We start from the raw sequence: 18,741 nt of genomic DNA, 5'->3' as shown, positions 1-18,741 counted from the left end.
GTATAGTTGAACAACTTCTGTGGGGTTTTTTTTTTCTTCTTTCTCTGGGACTGCTGTTCCCTGGTGTACCAAGGTTTGGTACTCCTGCGTGTGGGCCTAAAACTGTCTCATTGAAGAAAATTGAAGTGAGTGAGCTATCCCAAGCGCTGTTTATTTACAAAGGATTTATTATTTTGTGGCCTGTATAAAACAAACAGTGTGGCTCTAGTACTTAATAAATATAAAGCTGTCAACCTGTTCATGGTCATTTATGCTTACTCCCCTGTGTTTGGTTGAGTGAGAGTACGCCAAACTCTGTACTTGCATTCTTGAGTGAAATGTATAGATTTGCTTTACCAAGTTCACATTATCAAGTAATGCTAACTTCTAACATGATCTTTAATCTTTACTATAAATTACCAGGTCCCGGCTAACTTGTTAGCTAAAAGAATGTAGTATAAACTATCTTATAGTTAGTTGATAAGGCGGTGTGAACAGAAAAGGCTTTGTTTCAGAACGGCATGAATCACAAATAATTAGTTCTTGGCCTGTTGCTGCATATGCCAATGTCAATGAATTAGTTCATATATATATATATATATATATATATATATATATATATATATATATATATATAATGTATAGAAGTGACATAGGTACATACACACTCCCTATGAAAACAATCTATTGGCCCAGAGGCTAGCCCCAACATTAATACATTCATTAAATATCTTCTATTGTGTATGAATGTTAATAGTTCAGGGTTGGATTAAGCCTTTTAATGGACAAAATGGTACAGAAACAAGCTTTTGCCACCACGTATTTGTGAGGTAGTGACTAAATTCCTTATCTGTGGTTCAATAATGGAAAGATAGACAGGACATGATTATGTATTGTTTAGCATAAGAACATGTGCTCCACAGAGAAGATGCAGTGTGTGTTTTAACAGATTACATTTTGTGGCTGTTGCATCATAATTGTAATATCTAGGGCACCTTTTAGAATGTTGACTTACAAAAACAATTTGAATTCAATTCAAATTAATAATTCCCTGCCACTGATTGGCTGTTTGATCTATTCCCAGTTAAATCCATGGGCATGTGTCCTGCCTCTGATTGACAGCTTAAGCAGGCAATCGGTGGCAGGAGCATGGTCCCAATTAAATCAATGGGAAGAGTTAACATATGTACACTGGAGGTGAGTACATCACGCAGGCGATGCATTTGGCCGAATGCATCTACTGCAGGGCATTTAGTTAGTGGGGGGGGGAATTCATTTGTTCAACCCAACACATATTTATTTTTTGATTAAGGTGGGTAGCGGGGAAGGAAAAGAAGAATTCTGGTGGAAGGGGACTTAGATGTGGTCAAAGTTGTGGAGGCCCAAAAGCAGATGCTTACCCATGGTGCCAGTAGTTGATGATGTAATTGTTGTGCTCATACCGAGATAACTTGAATCCTTTGGTTTCAGAGGTGCCTTGGGTTGGGTTTTTTTTGCTCGACATGCTATACTAAAACTCAGTTTGGAGCAGCTGGAATCATTCATTCTTTTAATGATCATACAAACTTTGTTATATGGCAACTACAAAAATATAAATGGTACATTCAGTGTTAATACATCAGCCATGAACCTCATCAGTGTTCAAAACCACATAAAAACGCATGTTCACCTCAAAATGCGTTGTATTTACATATTGGATGTGCAATGGAACAATGATGTATTCTACAAATACTTTATACACAAATGAATCCTGACATTGCACATGGAAACTTCTTTACTGAGGGATTAATGCTTTTTCTTGTCTCAGGCGGCTTCTTCAGCAGAACAGTCGATGCCTGCATAGGTGAACTTTTCATACAGGGTTGTATTCACATAAGTCTAAAAGGTAACAAGAATAATAAAAAAAAAAGTTTTAGTATTTTGGTTATATGCTGTGCTTGAGAATCTGGCCCTGCTCAAGTGATAAAACAATATTATTTTAGTTCTGTATTGAAAAGAACCGCAACAGTGGGTCCCGAAAGATCTTACCCTAGTAACGAACTGCATCACATGGATATGTACAGTAACATATAACGTGTTTTAGATTCACTTAAAGGGGCAGCAATGCCAAGAATTGTTTTGTGCAAGCATATGATACTGTGTGGCTCTGATCACTCACCTTTCTTTCTTCTAACATGCGATTAAGAGACACCAGGATCTTTGCAAAAGACGGCCTTTCATATGGTTTCTCTCGCCAACACTGCCTCATGAGGTCATACCTTCAATTCAAAGAGAAATAGTCAGAGAAGTTTTAATGTATTCTGAGACAGTATACCATATGGAAGGATTCACAGTTTTCCTTTCATGTGTCCAAATTCTAGTGATTATCCACTGGTTTTCCTTCTGCTTATGATAGATGAGGATAGAAGAGGAGGCTCCCATAATGTAAATTGGTAGCACTGTTTGCTTCGCTTTACATTTATCGTGGTAAACAAGAGATGGGAATTTAACTTTCTGTGGAGACATCTACCAAATCTCTTGAGGTGGGATGCCATAACTAACCTCCAGCTGCTGTGGACTCATGGCTATGGTCAGCATTGAATTAAAAAACAATTGCTTACACTTCATCGTCACAGTTCAGAGGCTTTTCAAGCCTGTAACCCTGTGGCAGCTTTTCATAGAGTTCTGCACATGTCATGCCACAGTATGGAGTCCCACCTGTAAGAAAAAAACAAAACATTAGTTTTTGGTACTAAACAAATCCAGAAAGTTCCTAATTGTTACCCCATAACTATTTTACTCTTACAAAATAAAATAATATTCTGTCTGCATGTTCCTGCAAAGTGGCAATCCATGGCTGACTTTAAATCTGAGGTTTAATAATGCCATAAACCGTCCAGGCAATCTGTAAAATTGTGTGTTGCTGTAAAATAGCCACAAATAGATGTGCCACCTGCACACACATGCACGATACTTTCAATTTATTTACATGAAGTCATAATACTCACCTAAGCTCACAATTTCCCATAGTAAAACTCCAAATGACCATCTAGAAAATAAAGCGATATGATCTCATTAGCACTGTGCTGTACACAGATAATGTTGCTAGAGTCGCCTATAGGGGGTGGGATGTAGATGGAACTTGGGCAGAGACTGTCTTGCCTGATCGCCGCTCTCTTGTCCAGAAACTGAAGGATCCCGATGCTACATAGTGGCTTCTAGGGGGTCCCTCTGTCAAGCAGGGTCCCTAAGCAGCCATTTAGTTTGCGTACTGGTGAGCAGGAGGCTAGTCAGTTAATTATTTAAGTGCCCTTAAATGTGTGTGTAAACAGGTTGGAACTCCATATTCCATACTTTAGATAGCCCCTATTTCAAAGCCCAGGGGCACTTGATATGGCTCCTGCTCTGTTAGTACATTGGAGAAAAAGTAGTGTCATGGGTAAGCAAAATCATGTGAATACCCCAGAATGACCAGTCTCGTTTATACATTGAATGTGAAGGGTAGATTTGACCATTGCATTGGCAAATGACATTAAGTTTCAATCGATTTCAAAAGCCATATTTTTGTAGCACACCATGTTTATCTGCTAAACATGCCAAAAAAACATTAGTCAGTCATATCCAGCCCAAACCTAATTTGTCAGCTAAAGAAATAATTCTCAAATTTTGCCAAATATTGTATTTTATCTCTACACTTGCATGCTTTGTGCTCCTTTCTTGGACTTTCTTTAAGATTGGGTAAAATGGGAAGCTACTTACAGCCCAATCACCCGGGGTACGGAAATGTTGTGACGGAAGGAGACTTAGATAGTGTAAAAGAGGGCGTTAAACCTAGATGTGGGCAAAGTTGTGGAGGCATTACAAGGATCATGTAATGGTTCGATTACATTATGTAGTACATTTGCAGCTAATGTAATACCTTAAAATATCCACTTATTTTTCTTAATTTATATTTGATTTAGGTTAATGCAGAAACATACAAATCTTGATGCATTTCTTTAATTAGACTTACACATCACTGTTTGACGTATAAACGCTGTAGTTCAAAGACTCGATTGCCATCCATCGAACTGGAAGCCTTCCCTGCAGAAAAGAGATCACCAACAATACAGTGACATATATATATATATATATATATATATATATATATATATATATATATATATAGACACTGCTTCTGACATTTTCCTTTTTTTTTTGTATTAGGGTTGTAGCTCCAAGGTAGAAACTTCACAAAAAAGGAAACTGCATGTGTGTTCCGGGCAATACAGATTGTTTTTGTACTTTGTATCCAGTGGGAAATGTCTGCACCTTCATTTCTATTTGGTAACAACTATAATCTAAATGAAATCATATAACCACATTCAGTGAAGACAGACATGATGCAGGTGATAAGGTGACGCAGGTGTCCATGTTCTCAGGTCTGTCACATTATTAATTGGGAATATCCTAAAGTCTGGGGTCAGTCTATAGTTGTTTATCCTGATTGCTTCGAAAACATTGCAGAAATTCTGGGAGGAGATGACAACATTTAAACTACCCTAAAGGATGATAAATGTAAGTGTGTAAACTGTAGAGGTTTGTTATCGCTGCATATGAACAGGCACTAGATGTCACTTTGAAAAGACTAAACTATCAGAGAGAACTACCGTATTTGCTCGATTATAAGACGACCCCGATTATAAGACGACCCCCCAAAATCAAAATATTAATTTAGGAAAAAAACAAAAAGCCTGAATATAAGACGACCCTATAGGAAAAAAGTTTTACCAGTAAATATTCATGTAAATTATTTTTTCATGTTTAATAAAAGCTATGATTGAGAAAAATATATTTTTTAAATTTCCTTTTATTTGCCAACCTGCCCCCCCCAGTTATGCCACTCTGCCCCCAGAAATGCTTTATACCCCCCTATTTGCCACTCTGCCCCATGATATGCCTTATACCCCTATATGCCACTCTGGCATATAGGGGGTTAAAAGGCATATCATGGGGCTGAGTGGCATATAGGGGGTTAAAATGCATTTCTGGAGGTATATAGGCATATCATGGGGCTGAGTGGCATATAGGGGGTTAAAATGCATTTCTGGAGGTCCAGAAATGCATTTTAACCCCCTATATGCCACTCAGCCCCATGATATGCCTTTTAACCCAGCATGTACTGGCTGCCTTGGCTTGATAGGAGTGTGATTGCTGTTAGCAGTTTGATATATATATATATATATATATATATATATATATATATCAAACTGCTAACAGCAATCACACTCCTATCAAGCCAAGGCAGCCAGTACATGCTGGAACCTGGGGATGATAGTAGTGGGATTACAGCCTCCCTATGCCATGCTACAACCCCCACCCCCCTTACACATCCATGCTATCACACACAAACACATTTAAATACTCATTCATTCCATTAATCACACATACTTCACACATTAAACACACATTAATCACACATACTTACCCAAAAACCCTCCCCCACCCCCTTACCTGAACTGCTGATCTCTCACTCGAAGACTTCTGCAGGGGACCGGCTGTAGAGCAAGTTCTCTGGCCCCGCCCCCAGAGGAGGGAGGGGTAGATAGAGCTCTGTGAGGACGCTGCAAGCTTCCTGTCCTCCTGCTTCTAACAGAAGAGACGCTGCTCGCGACCGGTAAGCAGCATGGCCCCAGCAGACATTTTTTGGGGGGTCTGAGAAGACGACCCCGATTATAAGACGAGGGGTATTTTTCAGAGCATTTGCTCTGGAAAAAACCTCGTCTTATAATCGAGCAAATACGGTACTAGAAGATGATCCATCATTGTTTGCTGTTTCTTCTCCTTTAACAACTGGCTGTTCTTTTCAACAATGTTCTACTTGGATTTGTATACAGTAAGTGTTAATGGAACTGGCATACTCACCATTGTCTTTTTTACATAAACTTCTTGTCCTCTGGATAAACCGAAGTCTGCAATCTTTGCAACATAGTTTTCACCAACTAAAATGTTTCGTGCAGCTAAATCTCTATGTATGAACTAGAGGAAATATCATAAAAAGTAAATAAAGGATAAGGTCAATTTAAAGAAATTGATTCCTAAACCTTCTTAGGGTTAAGTTTTGCGTTGCTTTATTTGTGCAAAATACCAACCTGCTTTTGGCTTAAGTAGTCCATGCCTCGGGCCACATCTGCCGCAAAGTGCAGGAGCTGCTGGGAAGTTAATGTGGAAGCTGTACTGTTGGCTATGGCAAATGCTGGGTCTGTCTCCAGTACTCTGCTTTTCCTCAGGAAGTCTAGTAGATTACCATGGGGAGCATATTCAATAGCCAGGTACAGGTACCCTAGAAGAGGAAGCCTGAATTACTAGAGCATAAATGTAGTACAGCAACATAGAATTTGATGGTGGATAAGAACCATTCAGCCCATCTAGTCTCCCCGCTTTACCTGATGTAAATACTCAGGCGTTATTCAGTCCTTGGTCTTGTTTTTCATGATTTTATAATAAACATTAATTCTCCCTCTCACAAGCACAATCATCATACTCTTCTTTACCTTGATACATGTTTGTCCAGTCTCCTTCAACCAAACAAATGGGCAGTGCCAGGGGTATACACGGGCCAAGGCCCCACTACCACTCTAATGTAAAACCTGCGGTAGATGGCTGAATAGATTGTTGTGTGTTCAGACTTCGGGCCTGTTACATGGAAGATATATGATCTCCCTAACTGACCCATCTACACTATGGAGGTCTATAGTTAGCTGGAACAATATCTTTAGTATATGATACGTGGAGCCACATGTCCTTCTGAAGTGGATTGGAATGCTGTGATATGACACCATATTGCAGCTTTCAGTAGAAAGGACAGCGGCCCTGGAGGTAGATCCTTAGAGACGGCTGGCCTGGATCAGAGTTAGTTTAATCTCTGGACCTAGGTGGTTGTCTGGACTGCCAAGTTGGTCTGCAAATGTAGGGCCTGCATAACCTTAGTCTTATCTTTAACCTTACTTCATTCACATTTAGTAACTAGAATATTTGTTGTGTAACTCAGGTCAACCACAAAACCAGTGGTGTATACAACAGGCTGTATAGAAAACATGGACGATTTCACTAACTGGCATGTGTGTTTTGACAAAAATTACTGCAGCGCTCTAAACTTACCACGATGCTCACAAGCTCCAAGGAGGTTTATAATGTTTGGGTGGCTCCCAAGTTTGCAAAGGACTTCCAATTCTCCTGCAAAATCTCGGTGATCATCTTTAGATGCATATTCTGTTCAGTAAAGAGAAGAACATTCAAAAGCCTTTCCGCAAATCTGATTTGTTGGGTTATCAAAATTTAATTAGCTGGCTATACTTGTAGCTGGATTTATGCATTTGCCCGTTTCTTCAAAAGTACAGTTTGAAAATTATTGATAATTTAGATGGCTGTCCAGCTTTCTCCATAGTTTATAAGCAAGGGCATGCAGTGGTGCTAGAAACCATGTGTTTGATGATAGGTTTGGCAAGAGTGACTGTGAATAAAACACAATGGGAGCTATTGATAGAGGACATTTCTGGCAATTGTTAAACAGTCTCCCTATTGTAAAAGCTCTACGGAATCTGTTGACGCACTATTAATAAATGTCATCTAATAAACTTTAACCCCTTAAGGACAATGGGCAGTCCCAAAATCCATTGAAAACAATGCATTTTCAGCCCGTACATGTACGGGCTTTGTCATTAAGGGGTTAAACAACATCAATTGCCCAGGCTGAGGGTGGATAGTTTCTGATAGCCTCTTTCCCTCAGTATAACCAAATCATGTTGAAGAACACATACCTTTCATCCTTTTAATGGCTGCATCCATTCGTAGACCATCTTTTTTTATACGGGCTTTGAGTACCTGCCCGAAGTTCCCCTCACCAATCACATCTTGAAACTTAATGTCATGCCACTCCAAGACAGGGTAATCCACAGGATCTGGTCCATTCTTGGCTTTTTTTAGGTGAGTAAGTGTTCCTGAATTAAACTGTACAACGGGTTCTTCCCTCTGCAATAATATGTTATTTAGTGGGCTTTTTTTTACATAGTTTGTGGGAGGTTTTAGTACTTACTACATACCTTCATAACTTGTTGCACTAGTGTTAGTTTAGGTTCGACATTTGACTTTTAGTACAATTGGTGGAATTAAAGGGTTTATTCTTTGTATTAGCAAGCAATACCAAAGCAATGGAATAATTGACATTATTTGTTCCACTGCTCACATGGGCTGTTTCCTTACACCCATGGAAAAAATGATCTGAGGATTGAATACAGTGCTCTATACAGTAATATACTTGAGCATTAAAGAAAAGTGGGTTTTATTTAATTGTGTTACAGCAACTTCCCTTTTATCTGCAGACATGTAGGACCTGCACGGGGAAACGGGTAACATGGACCAACAGTGCCTCCACAAAGTGTCAATGTAAATACATCGTAACACAAAGAGTCTTAGGTGGTGCTTATTTATTACTAGCACTACCTAAGACTACCTATCAGCACTTTACTGCACTTTAAAGAAGATTACAATTACTTACTGGCGTGTGAAGCCTGTGTATATTTTCTTTGAGTGACTTTCCTGCACACACTGAACTAATTCTTTATGGCTATGGTAATGAAGTTGTGCATATCTAATGAAGTCCTCCATCTTTCCTCCATAGACTCTGGCTGATTTGGACTGAGCCATTCTATTATATTTCACAAGGCAGAATAATAAAGAGTCCGAGTGTTTATTTGTCTGGACTAAAATAACAGAGCTTCAACATGACAGATATACATAACGAAATTAAATGTAGACATTCTTATGAGCAATGTTTTACCTGAAAGTGTTGTGTGCACCAAACCACAATGAATGTACACAATGGGGTCCAGAGCATGTATGTACAACAAAAAAGTACTTAACATGAAGCATCACTTTTTTTCACTTATCAATGGATGTACTACACTGCAATCGTCAGGTCATTTCCACCACAAAATGCGAAAAGCCCAAAAGATGCTCAGAAGACACAAAAGATGCTCAAAAGACGAACTGATGCGCTGCCACCATGCTGTCATGTGTCAATTCTCGCAAAGCTAGGGTAACTAAACATAAGAATTGGTGCGCTGCAACTATGCCCTTACTCCTCAGTGTCCTTAAAGGGAATGTCCCAAAAGCGGGGTATGCCTGCATTTAGAATTTGAAAGATTAAACCATTAAGAGTCTAATTGTGTGTTCTATAATCCTGAACCAACTTTCCAAACAGTTAAGCCAGTAATACCTACCACTCCATTCTGGAAAGCCTGTGCCATCCGGTTCTGAAAGTTGGCTCTTTTCAGCTGTAGCATGATAAGGAATGCCAGCAGTATTGTCAAACAGGTCATTCCTGCTGAGCCTAAGATAGCAATGAGAAGCACATTTCCATCCTTTGACTCATATCCCCCTGGAGAAGAAAACATAAGCAAAATCTAAAATAAATGCATTATCCGTTATAAACAGATATTAGGTAGGGTTATTACGGCTTTAGGATTCTTTAACTGCTCCAACTTCATGGTGAAGGACTTTGACATTGTAGGTACTGAGCTGTAAAATATTTTTTGTTGTAGTTAATTACTAATGACTAACAATAACTACTGTTGACCAGTGAAAATACATTAGTAATTATGTTTACAATCTGCTTCATCCCATGGGATATATTTGTTACACATAAGCAAAGGAACCTACAATGTGCACAAAATACAGCACCCAGTCATGGGCTACACTGTTTCTATTAACTTATACTTTATTAACTTTATATTTCAATAAAAAAAACTCATTTTGATCTCCTAATGGGAAATACATGCTGTTTCTTTGCTTCATATTGCATATTGGAGCATAGTGATATGTATATTTTACATCATACATTTTAAAAAATATAGCGTGTTTGTGGCCATCACTTACTCTTAATTTCTTGACGCGTCATTAGTTGTTTAATGTTATTCTGTGTACTTTCACCAACGTTGTTCTCTGAGCATATCTCCACCAAGTACAGACTGTTGGATTCCAGTCCCTTCAGCAGGTAGTGGCCAATGGTAATATTTCGGATCTTAATATCATGGTTGTACTCGGTGTTGCCAAACATTTTGTATCGAATAATGATCAATGAGATTGAATGGCCCTCCTCGATGGACCACGAGACAATAGCAGAAGAATCAGTGATGTTAAAAATGTTGATATTTGATGGCGATGGAGGTGTTTCTGGAGATATAAGACAATTGGAGTGATATTTATAATCTACGTGAAGGAAAGTCTCTTTACCTGACTCTTTCAGCACACCCCACCTCAACCACAATGTTTTTGTCCCGTCTATGCTCCAGCAAGTGAATAATGGCTACAATTTAACAGACCACTGTTTTCATAATATAACCACCAATTCTCTTCTCACTCACTTTCAGGATAACAATCACAAACTTTGCTTATTTTGGGACATTTGGAAGTTGACATGTTTGCATCTCTTTATCCAATTTTGGATAAAAATGATTATTTTTTATGTGTTACTCATAACATTTTACTACACAGGGCTCAAGATTATAATTTGCACTTTAGCGTGGACTGGGTATTAAAATTGGCACTTCTGAATTGGCGACTTTTAAAATGAAGTATATGCGGCCACCTGCTGGATTCACACAGCCTCTTAAACCTTTAAAGTGTGCAGCAATGAAGATATGTAGAAGGTGACATTGAGCACCTGCTCAATGGTAATCAGCCCAGTTTCCCCTATAGCCAGTCTGTGTCTTATACTACAGATTAAATTATTGTATTTGTGGGACAAAAACAATTTAAGTGCCTCTTTAAGTAGTAATATAAAACACAACCATACATATTGCATTATCTCTATTCAGAATAATTGAGCAGCATTATAGACTTTCTTACTGTCACTGTAAGTCCATCCAAACACTGTCTCACTCCATTCACCAAAGGACTTGGTGTTCACCCGGACCTTGCATTGATATAACGTTCTTGGTTCCAGACCATCAATAATAATTTCAGCTTTATTTCCAGGCATTTTTTTAGTCTGAGGCTGAGCAGAACTATTAACTTTGCTGTATTCGACTTCATACTCCTTTTCTTCATCGGAGCTCTGAAATTCGTGAAGCCAGGTCAAGTTTAAAGATGACTTACTTTTAGGGACCAGCGTGAGACCTTTAGGTGATGGAAGACCTAGAAGAAGCAAACGCAAACTTGATTGTTTTGTACACATACAAAAGGAGAGAAATATTAAACATAAAGTGGTGCATGAATATAAAAGCCATTATTACATTGATTATTACAGCTACAGACAGTACTCAAGGGATTCTTTCAATAATTAGAAACATTGCATTACAAAACCTCAAGATAAGCAAGTGTTCGCGCACCTGGGACCAGTCAGAAATATTATGAGTTATGCATAAAAAATGTTTTTAGTCAACAGTTTTAAATGTACCATGCAATAAATGACTATTCAGTACTGAGTTGTTAAACCCCCCCCTCTCTCTTACTGAGACATGATCCTGAAAAAAAGAAGTAATAAAGTAATAATAAAATAAAGTAATAAAAACAATAAAACATTTTTTTCATTTTCACATTCTTCACATCCTTTACTACATTTTAAACATTAAACAAATGGTTAAGTCACTAAAATGAGTGTAAGTGTGTGTGTGTGAGTAGCAGACTGTACAGTATGAGTCAGTTTCAGATTGTAAGTGTGCATTTAGTGAGCAGCTGAAATAGTGGTATTGGTTTTTTTTGAATAGGGTCATCTTATATTCAGGCATTTCTTTTTTTCTTTCATCAAGATCCAAACTCTGGGGTGTCATCTTATGATCAAGGTTGTCTTATAATCAAGCAAATACTGTCATTTCATCACAATAGCAACCAATGGTATGGTTCTGTTGAATGGATCATTCCTCTAGTTGTTATGGTTGTTAATGTATGTTGTTTTCAATTTTGCACCAGGATCACTTTTTACACATAACCCCCATTATGATGGCTAGCATTGTGGAACTTTTCTACTGTTTCGCAAACAGTTATAGGCATTTTGGGAGACCTTACCACGATTTATAACAAACACATCTATCGGGCCATGTCTGGAATGTAGAGGTACCATACACCATCTAGATTATTATAATTGAATGGGTGATATGATGATTTCTGAAGTCCATGTGACTAGCTCTATTCACACTGATGTGAGTAGCATTCTGATTTAAATTAAAATAGAGAACCTGGTGTTTCAATCATATGACAACACCCAGAGCTAGGTGGTTTCTGGTGCCATAGCAAACTAACGATTTCTCTCTACACATGGCAGGACGGTTTATTATATTATACAGTATTCTGAGCTGGCGCAGTTCATGAAGAATACTGATCCAAATACAGTTATTACCAAGTGCCTCTGTGGTAAAGATGGCTTCTGGGCCTGGATGTCCAGTTCCACCTTCTCCTTTGCGTCCAAGTTGAATACAGATCTTATATTCCGTTCTTGGCTCCAGCTGTTCTAGTCTCACAATTTTGTTATGTACAGGGACTAGAGGAAATAAAAGATAACAGTCATATTACAATGGAAACAACACATACAAGGTGATAATATGACCGTGTCTGTTGCAGATGAAATTAAAGTGGGGAAATATATTCCTAATACACTAATACTGTAATGATATAGAATGATGGTGTTTTAAAGTGACTGTGGTGTAATGTAAGAAAAATAAAAACCCATTCATGACTTTATCACTGTTCTTCAATGCAGACTTAGAGGAGCCTGGATGTCATCATAGTTGGAGAATAGTTTTTAAGTCTAAGATTGGTGGGGCCAACATCATAAACCCAACAAGCAGTAGAAGACCACTGCAGATGATACTGGTTTCATACTAAGTGGAACTTTCATTCCAAGATTTGGTATTGCAGTGGAAAAACGACCCTCTTAAAGGTCAGAAAGGTTGCCTTTCTGAAAACAGCTAAAATAATGAATTCATATTTTATGACTGAATATAAAAATTAAAAGTTATTGTATTTTTTTTTAATAAATCTGTTTTATTATAGTATCCCTCTGAGTGAGCAGTGCAAAAAATATTCATTTGTTTTTGCTGATTACTCCTACTTTGCCCAGTAGGTGGCGATATAAAGCTGTGTATCTATATTGCTTCAGCTGAAGAGATCTCAGTGGTCCCAAAAGCTTATTTTTCAAATAAAGGACATTTGTGATTCTGTTCAGTTTTGTTTCTTAAAAATCCAAAATTTTTATTCTTTTAATTTTTATTTCTTACCATCCAGGTTCTGCCACGAAGCTGATCTTGTAGATGCTCTGTACAAAAGAGTGACTGATACAATTGGCCCATCTCCAGTGTATGGCTCACCATTCATTTGGATGTTAAGGTAATCAGGTCCACTGCTGTTCAACTTTGGAGCAAGCTGTGGGTACGGTGGCACTGGAGGGGGTTAAAAAGATAAAGATGTTAAACACATGTATAGTGTGTGCCAAAACCATCATATAATTTCCAATCTTCCAATCGCAGCAATAACAGCAATAACTCACTGTAGTAAAAATGCTTCAATTGGTAACTATGGCTGCACATAAGTGTTGCACACCCAGTACATTAATACAATGATATCTGCATAACTTGGTGGCAAAATGTGTTTCAGAGCTGTATGTTTACCCAGGAAAAGAATTGTCCAGGTTGTACAGAGTTGTCCTACTCAAATGTTACTATTTGCTGGATCATACCTCCCAACTTATAACCCTGGAAAATCAGGAAGCGCTACTGTGCATGGACAGAATTCTGTGCATGCGCATTATGCAATCTCCGGTGTCCCTGATGCTGAAGGATGACATTGGGACCACAGGATTGCAGTCCTGAACCCTGCTGTCCCATGGAGCTCTACCTCTTTCCCGAAAAGCCTTGGGGATTTTGGCACCTTAGGTGTACTATCTTCTCATTGGCTGGGAGCCTCATGTTGCCTCACTGCTAGTATGGGCTTGATTGCCTTCATCATGAATGTCCAGTGGTGCACAACTCCAGTCCTTGATGGCTATAAACAGGCCATAATATTCGGATAACCCGGTTTAAGCACAGGTGTCTCAGTTGAAAATGAACTAAATTACTTTTTTTCAAGAAAAGGAACTATTTGTTTTCAAGATACAAGGATACACACAATTCACGCCTTATTTGAACCCCTTGTGGACTGGAGTTGTGAAGCCCCGATTTGGGCTGTGAATAAAATTCCTATGTTCTCTTCCATGGGAATTAGCTAGTCTCTGTGTGGCAGGGAATTAATAGAAGACATGTTGAAACAAAGCAAACTCTTCTTGCAGCTGTATTGAGAAAATGAGATTATGTTTTCTGGACCCACAGAGCAAGGTGAGTTCCAGATGGCTGATCAGTTTCATCATGGAGACACCCAGCTAACTGTAGGCTGAATAAACCTTGGACTCTCTTGAGTAAATCTTGTTCCCTCGTTTTTTTAGAGTCATTTTTCTTAATCGGTGACAATTGCCACTACATAGACAAGCAGACTATTATACAATTATTGCAAGTATCTCCTTTTGTCTTCCTTGGGAAGAAGATCTATATGTAGCATGGAAACTGTAATTGTCGCCAGTCATACGTCTTACTTTTAACTGAGATATACACAGGCTTCTCGGTCATTCCTGCTTCTGTCTTCACACTATATATCCAAATGCCAGAGTCTCGGGGCTGCATCTTGTCAACCTTAAACAGCGCAATTGCTGCATTATCGCTGTCGCTGACTGAGAGAGGCTGTGGAAGAGAGTACTGTATTAGTGGGTTGAACCTGATGGGCCTAGGTCTGTTTTCAGCTTCACATGGTGTAGATATTCCAGGTCTAGAAGTAGTACGTTGTCCCTTATAATATCATATTAAATGGAAATTGCCATTGCTAAACAACCTTGTATTGTAAATGGCCTGGTAGGAAAATAGGTTCAAACAATAACATAAAGGTAACAAACAGTTTTTGGCATGTGGCAGCCATGCCACTCAGGGTCATAAGGTTAGTCCAGACTGGCAAATAGCTTTTCCACACCAAAGCCATCCAATATAACAACACTGATGGAATTTAAAAAGCCTAATTTATGGAGATACAGCTGGAGTACTATAAATTAGCGCTGTGGAAGTGCACCATAAAGCTAAAGTGACTAGTATATATGTCCCCCATTAAAATGTTGTACCAGAAAAAAAAAAACATTTCAGCTTTTTTGAGCATTTCCCTCTCTGATTCTTCATCTCTCCCTGGCCTCGCCATTCGCCTTTCCCACCTCTCTCCCCCATGTCCCATGTAAATTATGTACAGCCACATCTGTGCAAGATGTAAACGTATAATGTCACACGTTATACACACTATAGAGTATACACTGCATATATTAAAGCTAAACTATATATATATATATATATATATATATATATATATATATATATATATACTGTGTATATATATATGTGTATATATATATGTTGATGTTGACCGACCTGAAACATAGTGCCATCCTGTTTCAGTAGCTTGAATTGCTGTGCTACAGGAAGCGGGTATCCACTGGCTTTGCAGGTTAGCTTAATTTCTGTTCCAGCATTTAGCTCTAGGGTTTCTTCCAGCTCCAGTATTTGTGGTGGTATGTCAGGTGTACCTACAACGTGAGATACATCCATCAATGCAAATACAACGGGGATCATACACAAACAGCATTTCTAGTAGAAAACAGCAAAAACGGTGTTAACAAGTGGAACACGCCATTGGTTTGCAACAGATGGAGAATAGAAAAAGAAGCAGGATAATAAAGCAATGGCCAAGGTGATAGAATAAGATGTAAAAAGACAAGAGGCAATCGGGAAAATTGTGCAGAATGTAGGTGATAGAGAAGGTGTTTTTGGAAGAATAACTATAATAGGTTGTAAATGAAAACAAAGTATTACAAAAAATAAGAAAAATGATATATTGTTTACTATCCACTGAAAGAACCAAAAACAGAAGCAAAACATTCAGTCTCGTAACTGTGAGTAGATGACATACAACAGCAGTGGGTACCAGTGAGGCGCATGGACTCCCTAGAATTTAACACTGGAAAGTGATTTAATACAGTGTTACCTTGCTTTACCTTCATTCTCACAGCGGTTCCCTCTCCATCCCGGGGGGCACAGACAGCCCTTAAATCTGTCGCAGGTTCCCTTGTTGCATAGACACTTCAGCTTGCAGTCAGGTCCGTAGTAGCCATCTGCACACGCTAAGATATACATAAAAGCATTTTATATACATTGTATAAGAGTATCCTACGGTATAGCCAGTACTCTACCCATTTTAGTTTTGAACTGATGAGAAGAATTCTCACGTATGAGAACATGTATACATGGCCTGTTTTGTGATGGTGGGTTTTCATTAATAACTAAAAGTATAACTAAATAACTAAGTATAAATGTTATGTTTCTGATAATGTATAATAATTTAGTTATAGTACAGCAGGCTATAAAAAATTCAATCTCCCTACATGCAGCAGTCTGGTTATCTTATCCCTCAAAATCTCCGCACTAAAGGCTTGTAGCAAAAGCGGGAGCAGTGGCTGTTACAGGTATTCATCTATAGGTCACCCATCTGATTTTATCATAATTGTTATTTGGTTAGAGTAATGTATTTTTAACAAATAATTATGAGGACATATTAATGACATTGTTTAGTTTCCGTACTGATATCCAGGAGAGTCACGCTATGTTGACAATGCAGCTGTATGGTGCTATGGATAGCCTGGAAAAGGCTCCAGTTGAGGACATCCCATTTTTTTTAATGGAAACCTCCTAATGCTTAATGTGCACTCCTCAGTAGGCATCGCACTAAAAACCGTAGAACATCAGCGTCAAATCAGATTAACGTAAGCCTGCTCAACACCAAGCGAGATCACCTAATTTCTGGTGATCCTTGTGCTACCTTTTATTTAAAAAAAAACCCAGGTTAGCTTGTGTGTATTTACATCTAATGGTCATGATGGAAATGGTCAATGGAATTTTTTTACTTAGGGCCCCTTAAAAAATAGATAAACCCCAGGATGTAGCATAATCAGGTATCTAACTTATCCCTAAAAAATAAACTTCAATGTAGAATTCAATTCATCATTCCAGTGTTGCTGATCATGCATTACCTTCGTCGCACATGAACCCTTTCCAGCCAGAGGCACACGAGCAGCCGTACGGATCCGTTAAACAGAACATGTGAAACTTGCAGCCATCTTTTTCTCCACAGCTTTCTTTACAAGTTGTGCCAAATCTGTGATCACCACATGCTGAAAGGGAAAGGGTAGATATAATTAAAGGTAGCGTTATAGGTTGGTAAATTGGTTGTGAGATGCTGAGTTCTTCATAGTTGATTCTGTTTTCAGATCGGTGATATAATTAGTGTAATCATTAACAGACCTTTGCTGATAAATACAGCATTTTAGGGTTTTCGTGACAGACAGATAACAACCACTTGACCCATTTAGTCTGCAAATTGTCTGATTAAGAAGTTCAGTCTTTTATTTTCTGGACAAGAGACCAATGGATTTTTTTTAAGTTTATTTTTGCTAATGTTATTCATAATTGTCCTGCTGTTAAACCTGATGGCATATTCCTTTTTGTCTACTGTACTCTGTAAAATCCCTTCCTACATGTTTTATTATGGTTCTGTCACATAATATTCTGTTCCTATCTACATTAAGGAATTTCACTATTTCGTTAGAGACTTTATCACGGATAACTTGCACCATTTTAGCAGCCAAACAGTTTTATCACAACAGTATTATCGTTAGTTATTCATAAATCGCCCATTTGTAGGTGACAGAGACAGACTAATATAGCTAGTTTTGAGGAATCTGCCAACAATGGTTTTCAGGTGGTATTTTTGATCATTGATGTGTCCACAGCACTGTTCTGGTGGATGCACAGAGATATACATATTATAGGAAAACCACATTTCATTCCAGGACTGTATAAAGTCCTAGAATGAGACTAGTTGTTTTGCTGGCCGCTTGGTGGATGAGCTGGTGGATGCATGTAACCACCATGGCTATACTGGTGAAGCAGCGATCTAGGGGATATATAACCTAGACAAGACTAATCAATTTTCTCTACATAAAGAGGGATAGTAAATTGTTATTTAGAATGTATGTAATACAAACAGAAGCAAACTGACTACAGGAGACCAGTACAATGCTGGAATTCATTGGGAAAACATTTGCTTAAAAACATGGCCTGTTCAACTATAAAGAGCAATAGTCTTGAACCACTCCAAGTAACTTAATTGAAATTGCATCCTATAAAGCACCTTTTGTCTTGTGCTTACTTCTCTGTTGACATATGGGGAACTTACCCATTGCACATGTTGTTCCCATAAATCCTGGAGGACAGATACATTCTCCTGTGTCCTCATGGCAGACACCACCATTGTAACATATAGGACATGTTTTGTTGCATTGTGGCCCCCATTTCTGGTCTTCACACCCTGTATTTCAAAAGTCAATTAATATCTAGTCAATAAAAGCTTTCCAAATTCCCCTCCCTAATTTCTTCTGTTTTTGCTTATTTGTCAGATTTAGCGGTTTCATCCAACCAATGTTAACATAAGACAAAGAGAAAGCAAATAAACACAAAATGCAGCTTTTCAATGGGAATTTTAAGGAGTTAATAAAAAAACTATCCCCCATGTGAAAAAGTAATTTCCCCCCTAAACCTAACTGCAATCTTTTATATCGCTATAGAGGAATTTTGGCCCACTCTACTTGGCAGGATTGTTTTCATTCAGCCACATTGGAGGGTCTTCAAG

At 38.3% G+C, this 18,741-nt stretch overlaps 1 protein-coding gene across 1 annotated transcript in view; it reads right to left on the bottom strand.

Moving 5' to 3' along the window:
- Window positions 1-1,511: 1,511 nt before the first annotated feature.
- The window catches only part of TEK (TEK receptor tyrosine kinase), a 33,008-nt gene continuing 15,778 nt past the window's right edge, over window positions 1,512-18,741 (bottom strand). Inside the window, exons 5-23 of the mRNA XM_053465912.1 lie at window positions 18,289-18,420; window positions 17,084-17,224; window positions 16,052-16,177; window positions 15,429-15,583; window positions 14,558-14,702; window positions 13,212-13,373; window positions 12,335-12,475; window positions 10,846-11,133; window positions 9,874-10,170; window positions 9,219-9,376; window positions 7,758-7,968; window positions 7,099-7,209; window positions 6,090-6,280; window positions 5,863-5,976; window positions 3,971-4,041; window positions 2,967-3,007; window positions 2,580-2,676; window positions 2,138-2,237; window positions 1,512-1,857 (exon numbers count right to left, since the gene is read on the bottom strand). Of these exons, the coding sequence (XP_053321887.1) occupies window positions 1,783-1,857; window positions 2,138-2,237; window positions 2,580-2,676; window positions 2,967-3,007; window positions 3,971-4,041; window positions 5,863-5,976; window positions 6,090-6,280; window positions 7,099-7,209; window positions 7,758-7,968; window positions 9,219-9,376; window positions 9,874-10,170; window positions 10,846-11,133; window positions 12,335-12,475; window positions 13,212-13,373; window positions 14,558-14,702; window positions 15,429-15,583; window positions 16,052-16,177; window positions 17,084-17,224; window positions 18,289-18,420 (2,756 nt within the window). The 3' untranslated portion in view covers window positions 1,512-1,782. The remainder of the gene's footprint in view (window positions 1,858-2,137; window positions 2,238-2,579; window positions 2,677-2,966; window positions 3,008-3,970; window positions 4,042-5,862; window positions 5,977-6,089; window positions 6,281-7,098; window positions 7,210-7,757; window positions 7,969-9,218; window positions 9,377-9,873; window positions 10,171-10,845; window positions 11,134-12,334; window positions 12,476-13,211; window positions 13,374-14,557; window positions 14,703-15,428; window positions 15,584-16,051; window positions 16,178-17,083; window positions 17,225-18,288; window positions 18,421-18,741) is intronic.

This window comes from Spea bombifrons, chromosome 1 (assembly GCF_027358695.1).
Source record: "Spea bombifrons isolate aSpeBom1 chromosome 1, aSpeBom1.2.pri, whole genome shotgun sequence".
Lineage (NCBI taxonomy): Eukaryota > Metazoa > Chordata > Amphibia > Anura > Pelobatidae > Spea > Spea bombifrons.
This window is presented reverse-complemented; position numbering and strand designations above follow the sequence as displayed.